Below are 7567 nucleotides of genomic sequence, written 5' to 3' on the forward strand. Positions count from 1 at the left end.
AAATGAAGTAATTAAAAACAGCCCTGTGATGATGCAGGGAACCGAGGGCTTCTTCCATCCCTGGAGCAGCTGTGAGAGACCAGACCCACCCCCAGGTCCCCCAAACCTCCCCAACCCCAGGGGCCAACAGATGTCCGCGGCAGGGCTGTGGTGTCCAGTGTGAGGGCAAGACTTGGCCAGCATGACTCAGGCCAGGGTCAAAAACGCCTGGAATGACAACTGCTCAGAGCAGATGTGTTTTTTCAGGAGTTGAGGGTGGGGCAGGAAGAGTGACGGGTGCAGCACAGACAACAGGAAACAGCAGTACAGCCCCAGCCCTGGTCCACGCTGCCCATGAGCCCAGTACCTGGGGATCTGCCAGGCCTGCCCAGGGCTGTTCAAGATTCTAGCACGTACACGTGAGCCGTTGTCCACTGGATGCCCCGTCTCCATGGAGACCAGCTCTCCCATCTCCATTTCCTGTCCCTTTGCTTTGGCTCCCCTTGGGAGCAGGAGGGAAGCATCTCTGAAAGCGCCTTGGTGATGCAGAGAGAAGCTGCAGCACTCACTGCCCAGCTTCCACGCTGCCCTCCCGACCCCCCAGGACCCAGATAGGACCCCTGACTCAAGCCCTGCCACCTTTCCCCCCTTTTCCCTGCGGGCCCAGCAGGATCTCATGCCAGAGGCCTTGGTCACGGTCTCCGAAGCCTTGGGCTCGGGCCCTTCCCATTCACGTGCTGCTGAATCATTTGAAAAAAATGCATCCCGCTCCTGGGAGGATTTGCTGAGAACAGTGCGGCTTTGTGGAGGGAACTGCTGCTCTGCACTTTCTCCGCCAAGACCCCAAGAAGGAGCCAAGCTCAGTCCTGCAAGCCCAAGCCTAGAGCCCGGAGCGGGGGCAGGGGCAGGAGCAGGCGGGGCAGGGGGCGGGGGGGGGGCAGGGAGAGATGCTGAGAGGATTCCCGCCCCCTCCCGCAACCCCCCAGCGATCCCTCCCCACCCACAGGCTGAGGAAGGGGCTGGACGGACAGCTAAGAAGTGAGGGGCAGCAGACAAGGGTCCTGTCCTCACGCTGCTGCTGGTGGGCCGTGACCTTGGGCAGGTCTCCCCTTCTAGGTTGCCTCGTTTTGGGGAGTGAACACTCGAGTGCCGGGCCTGTGGCTCAGGCCCCCGTCCGCATGGACAGAGCAGCAGCAGTGGCCCTGGCGTGGGACGTTGAGGCATGTGGTCTGTGGGCCGACTCCAATCCACGGCATTTCTCAGGAGCCAGGAGCAGCGATGGAAAGGCTGGAACCCCAGAGCCACCCTCCCAGCTGCCAGTGTGGAGGGAAGCTTGGTGCGCAGGCCGGGCAGTTCACGCCCCCTCTCCTCGGCTAGCTGTCGTTAGCTTAGCAAGTAAGAGCCCAGGAGGCAGCCCAGCTGCCCCTCGGAGCGGGTGGTGTGTGGTGTGCAGTCCACCCAGCCTCCAGTCTCCAGCCAGGACGAGGGTGGGCTGCACTCCGCCATCAGCTCTTAATCATGTCTCCATCACGTGGAGGCAAGAAGCTGCCCGCACCTCAAGGCTTGAAAGAGGGTCCCCTGCCCTCCATCCCAACTTGAAAAACCTATTTTCGCATTATTTTCCATTTCTGAGATTCTGGATGTCCTCATACCCACTACAACCTCACACCTGGCAGTGTGTGGGGGGGGTGGACAGGCATAAGGACCCTCAGAGCAGCACACGTGGAACGCGGGGTCACATCCAAACCGAGGGTGCCCACCGGCCCCTCCAGGGCTGGAGCAGGCACACTGTTGAGGGAGAACTTCTGTCCCTGCTTCCGAAGTGTCCTGGTCCTTGTCGGTCACTGCTGGCCCGCACCTGCCTGTGGACAGCGGACCTCGCAGCAGGTACCACCGGCGCCGTCTTCCGCCTATGGATACCTTGGGCAAACGGAGGGCCTGTCCACCAGCAGGCCAGCCACGGAGGCCTTCCCTAGCGGCTGCCGTCTGGGGAGGACTCACTGGCTGGGCTGCAAGGAAGCGACCTGACAACACAGAGTGAAACAGGAACAGGGTAGCTGCCCCCAAAAGTGGGGGGATGAATCACAAAACCAGGGGAAAGTTCTAGAAGATGCAGTTTCAGAGAGGAAGAGCCCACGAGGGAGGGAGGGAGGACGCATGGGGAAGGCCGCTGGGCGAGGACCCTTTAGGAGGAGGCACTGTGTCGGGGTCCCCACTGCCCCCTGGCAGTACTGGGCGGAACCCTTCCAGGTGGCGCTGTCCCAGGGCCCTGGGCACCATAGTCATGTCGAAGTGACCGACAGGGAGTGAAGGCAGTGTCTTCTGGGATCCCAGCCCACCCCCTGGATACCAATGAGAGATGGAAGTTACCGGTGACATCTCCATCGGGAATCACTGGAGGGTCAGCTCTTTTTGTGGGCGGCGGGCGGGGGTAGTCCTGGAGGGCTGTTTCATTACCCACGTCACTGACCTGGGCAAGGGGGTACCCTGGCCCGCCCCCCTTCAGCCTTCTGCAGGACAGGTGGGAAAGGGCAGGGCGTCTCATCCAGCTTCCAGGGGACACTGTGGGAGTGACAGGCCAGGCAGAGTTGAGTCAGCCTCCACCACGTCTCGCTGCCCATCCCCCACACCTACTTTTAGCTCAAGTGTGGCCAAGAAGGGACAATTCCTCACCTAGAACACACGGGCCACAAACATGACCTCTGAAAGTGGAAACAAAAATAACGCACTTAAAGGCAGGCTTGCCCCTTCATTAGGCTGCGGCTTCCAGCCCGAGTCATGAGGATCTCATTACTCAGTGTTTGGGTCCCATCGTGGCCACGGCTTTAAACCCAGTGATCCCACGGCACCCCCTCCACCCTCAGACCGAGGTGATCCCGTAGTGGCAGACGGGAGTTCCAGCTGAGCAGCCGCTAAAGGCCAGGGCCCCTCCCCACAGGGAATCCTCATTTGGCCTGGGAGTGACAAAGCTCTCTTGGCCCCGGGACTTTTTTCGTATTCACTGTTGGGCTCAGACCAAACTGGTGAGCAGCTCTGCAGCCTTGACCCGCTATTCCGGAAGCAGGTGAGAGAAACCGGGCTGGGATCAAACATTCTCTCCACCTAAAATGGAAAAGCCACAGACAATGGAGGCTCACACGATGGAGACGTGAGATGGTGGAAGGTTCCTCACTCAAGCTATTGATTTTAAAACAAAACTGAAAAACAAACAAACAAACAAAAAACACCTTGTGGGATGCCATTACTGCTCCATACAAATGGTCGCATTCAGGGGCTGTGGGCTCGATGCTCAGAGACACATTTCCGGTCAGTCACCCCACCTCTCTGAGTATCCCTCTATCACCCTCTGTCATTGTGGTCACTTGTTACCTATATCCTCCACTAGAACATGTCCTGTGTGCGTGTCGTTCACTGTTCAGCTCCAGTGACGTGGGGCAGTGTCGTCACTCAGTACTTGCAAAGGAAAAACAGTATAATATCAGGTCAACATTTTCCAGGGACCCAAAAAAAAGGTGAAAATGGAAAGAAAAGGAGGGATGGGACCTTTCCCACACCTACATCCCAGCTGTGATGTTCAAACATTCCCAAAGCACTTTTTGATGCCAGGCCTTCTGATCCAAATGCATTAGGGACGTAGTTCACTTTTGGGGAACTGGCACAAAACAGAAGCAGCTATGGAAAGAAGGCTCAGAGGGTCACATGCTATGACGCTGTGGCAAAAATGACACCTACGTGTGACACGAAGGAACTAACTATGTTGGGTCCAAAAACGCTTCCAAAAGACCACACATGATATAATATCCTTTTTATAGGGTTCAAGCAGAAGTAAAACTAAACAATACAGGCTGTGTTCGGGTTGTAGTGAAGTGCAGGGATACAGCTAAGGAGGAACAGCGTAGAGAAGAGGGAAGTAGCACACAGATAAAGCTGGTTTTCAGCAAACATTCCAGATCTTGGGTTTGGCTGGTAGGCTCACAGTTGTTCATTATATTGTCTATATATGGATGGGCTGGGGTCGCAGCAGACGCTGCCTTCACTCTGTTGGTCACTTTCACACGGCTGGGCTATGATGCCAAACATACATAAGATAAAAAAAGGCCATTGATGGCCCAATGATGCCAACATATCATGAATGAAGAGGATTTATCCCACCCGGTGCATCTGAGGTCCTTGGGAGGGAGGGACGGAGGGAGGGAAGGAACATCTCCTTCATATGCTAAGTCCAGGGGTCAGTTAGCTCTGGCCCAAGGGCCAAAGCCTGCCTACCACCTATTTTTGTAAATAAAAGTCTTATTGGAACTCGGTCACACCCATTCATTTATGTGTTGTCTGTGGCTGTCTTCCAGCTGCAAAGGCAGGCGTAGAGTAGTTGCCGGAGACCGTATGGCCAGCAAAGCCTAAAATGTTTACTATTGGCTCTTTGCAGAAAAGGTGTGTCCACCCCCATTCCAACCCCTAAGTATGTAACAGGCAGATAAAACCCCACCCAGTGTAGGGTCTCTACGACTGCCAAGGCTTCTGGGTCAGAGGTAAAGCTGGAGGGTAGGGAACCTACCAGACACCCTGGTTCCCCCAGCACTGCCAGCCCCAGAAGGAGTCTATAGGGCTGAGTTGCTGGGAACCATTTCCCCTCTCTCTCTTTCCTCTTTCTGCCTCTTGCTTCGACCCCCTTCTTTCCCTCCCTCTCCCCCTCCTTTCTCCCTCCCTCCTGCTTTCTAATATTAAAGTTATAAGAATGTTACTGATGTCCTATTAAATGATGTTGGTTTGAAAGACTAAAAGATTTTTGTTAAATCTCTCCATTAACGTCTCAGCCACTGGCTAAGCAACAAATGATGTATCTTTTGAAACTGCGCCCGTCTGACCTTGCATGCCCCTCAAAGTCCAGTGTTCATTTCGCCAAAACATCTGAAGCACTTAAATGTACCTGGTGTTTCCATCTGTGCTGTGGCACGTGAAAACAGCCTCAGCTCCGGGACACACCTTTGTGCTACAATGGCCAGACCCTCCTACCGCGCCCCACATGTTCATGCTAAGGAGTCTTCCTGAATTGGACTTAGTTTTAAAGGCGAGACTGGCAATAAGTATGATTCCTGCAGAGGAATTCGCTCCAAAGGATGGAAGGATGTCTGTTGGCCCATTTTAAAGAGGCTACAGGTTTCTGAGCAGATGGTGCAAATACAATCGCACAGACTTGGGTGCCAGCTCAGTTATCAGTGATGTATTTACCAGGGGCAGGACTCTCGCTTTTAACATATTCCCTGAAACTCTCACAAGCATTTCCTGGCTTCTTCAAGAAACCGCTTGTGCAACTTGTTTTGCTCTAGAATTTGCTGTTGAAGGTCACGGATCATCTGACTGTGCCTGTCATCGTGGACAATGCTGGCCGAGGGGGAAGTGGGGCTGCGGTCATACCCTCCTTTCTTCTCCTGGTCTGGAGGGGGAGTCAGGCTTCCGATGAGCCAGAGAAGCTTGCCCCTGTTCCCTCCTCCCATCTTCCAGCTCCGTCTGGAGGTCGGCCTCCAAGCTCATCTTGGGGTGTCTGATTTGCTCGAGCGAGTCCAGCTGCTTTGGTGTTCTCTGCTCCACCTGCATTTTCTGCTTCTGCCTTGATGCCGTCAAGCCACCTCTGTCTGCCTGTTCTTGCGGGTGAAGCTGAAGGGAGCCCTGCACCAGGGCGTCCGGTCGGGGAGGCTCCTGGCTGGATTCGGGGCTGCACGAGAGCAGGTTCTCTTCATCGACAGATGTCCCTGCCTCGGGAGACCACGGTTTACTGGCATTCTCAAGCACGCACTTGGCCATCCTATGGGATTTTTGGTTCCTGGGCTTGCTTAGTAACTTTTTCAAGCTGGTTCTGGACGGCGTCAGGTGGGCGTCCACCCCCGCTGGACTCGCGGGCTCCCCGCGGGCACCATGTCCATCTCTGCATCTCTTGCGTTCCTCTTTCTCTGGCTCTCCCTTCTCCACGCCTGCGTCTCCTCAAAGCCCTGTTCTTCACTGGGGCTCTGATCCATCCCGGGCTTGAGATCCAGGTGCAAGTTCAGGTGTTTTCTCAGCTTCCGGTTGGTATCAAACAACAACTCTTCAGAGGCAAACTCCAGCTCTCCCTACCACCTGCTCTCGTCACAGAGCTTTGCCCGCGGTGAGGCCCCCCTTCTGCAGGTCGAGCCGACTGGCCACAGCTGTTCCAGGTCGTCGGCTTTGCCCTCGGGGCTCTGATCCAAACAGTGGTTTTTCGGGCCTTGAAGACAAGCCGTTCGCTTCCCCAGCTGCCTCCTGCCGTCCTGGGCTGTTTCGGTCTCCCGTTCCTCCAGGCATTTGATCTCCCCTACAGCAGCAGGGACCAAGTCTGTCCCTCTGCTCAGCCCAGGGTCAATGGGACGGTGGCCCCCACCGGTCTTCATTGAAGGCACGTGTTTTCCTTTACTCCTCTCTGGTGGGCTCAGGGGACGAGGACTCAGGCCCGTGGCTCTGGAGGCTCCCTGCCTCTCCTGGTCCACCGCTCTTCTCCGGGACGTGGTGCACCAGGGCTGCCGTCAGACCAGCTCTTCCCTGTGTCCCTTCTCTTGCCGCACGGCCACTGTGTGCTTCCTCTCGGCCCTGGGCGACCTGGCTGCTCCTGGCTGGGTCGAGCCCTCTGAGTCAGGTTCATGGTCCTCGGCCAGTCTGCCCGCCACCGCCTCCCCTCCAACAGATGTGCTAAGTACAGCCTCTCCAGGCCTCGGACCTGCTGGCCTGGGGCCTCCTGCTGCTCTGCCTGCAGCTCCTCGGCCAAGCGCTGGGGCAGCTCTTCCACTGCTAGAGGTCCTGTCTCCTCTGCGGGGGCAGGTCTCCTTTCTCTCGGACGTGTAGCAATTGGTGCTTCTGCCTCAAAAGCAAGGCTTCGTTGTCGGGACTGGGGCTCCGCCAAGGGGCTCTCTCCGCGTTTCCTTTCATGTCGGGGGCCTTTGCAGACACGGCTTCGGAGAGAAGGTGGTGTGAACCAAGAGTGGAGGTTCCAGGGCACCAGGGCCGAGGAGCCACAGGTGCTACGGCCGTTTCACGGCAAGCCCACAGGGCAGGAAGATGCACAGCGCTGCCCGGAGCGTTCCGAGCACAGTGAGGCCCTGGAGACAAGGCACATGGGGCTCTGAGTGCAGGACAGGCCGGGGGACGTGACCCTCCAGATCACTTTCCTGACATCTGCCCACGAGGGTCTGTTCTCCGGCTCCCGATCTGTCTCATACGCCTTTAATGAGACCCGGCAGGGCAGCTGTTCTCAGTGGGGTGTGGTTTTGCTTCCCAGGGGGACATGTGGCCATGTCTGGAGACAGTTTTGGTTGTCACAACTGGAAGGGGGGGTGCTACAGCCCCCCTCCCTCCAGGACGGCCCCACGACAAACAGGGACCAGGCTCCAGATGTCCAGTGCTAGGGTTAAGACCCCACCTTCGGAGACAAGGTAGGGTTCAGGTGGGGGTGATGCAAATGTCTGGCCCTCTGGAGGGAGCTACTTACAAATGAAAGGCGGAAGCGGTAAAGGAGGAGGAGCTTGCCAGGAAAGGTGTGTGTGTGTGTGTGTGTGTGTGTGTGTGTGTGTGTGTGTGTGTG

The 7567-nt window shown here is 56.6% G+C and overlaps 2 protein-coding genes across 2 annotated transcripts in view; both read right to left on the minus strand.

Annotated features, from left to right (window-relative positions):
* Positions 1 to 7567, minus strand: part of TIMP2 (TIMP metallopeptidase inhibitor 2) — a 51046-nt gene that overhangs the window by 22778 nt on the left and 20701 nt on the right. The window lies entirely within an intron of this gene.
* On the minus strand, positions 4686 to 7556 carry CEP295NL (CEP295 N-terminal like). The gene is given in 5 exon segments (XM_027080889.1): positions 4686 to 5420; positions 5422 to 5888; positions 5891 to 6659; positions 6662 to 6774; positions 6777 to 7556. Coding segments are annotated over 5 exon segments (1680 nt in total). The 5' UTR covers positions 6916 to 7556; the 3' UTR covers positions 4686 to 5228.

The sequence above is a fragment of the Aethalodelphis obliquidens genome, unplaced genomic scaffold (assembly GCF_003676395.1).
Source record: "Aethalodelphis obliquidens isolate GAN/ISIS:26980383/991018 unplaced genomic scaffold, ASM367639v1 scaffold44, whole genome shotgun sequence".
Lineage (NCBI taxonomy): Eukaryota > Metazoa > Chordata > Mammalia > Artiodactyla > Delphinidae > Aethalodelphis > Aethalodelphis obliquidens.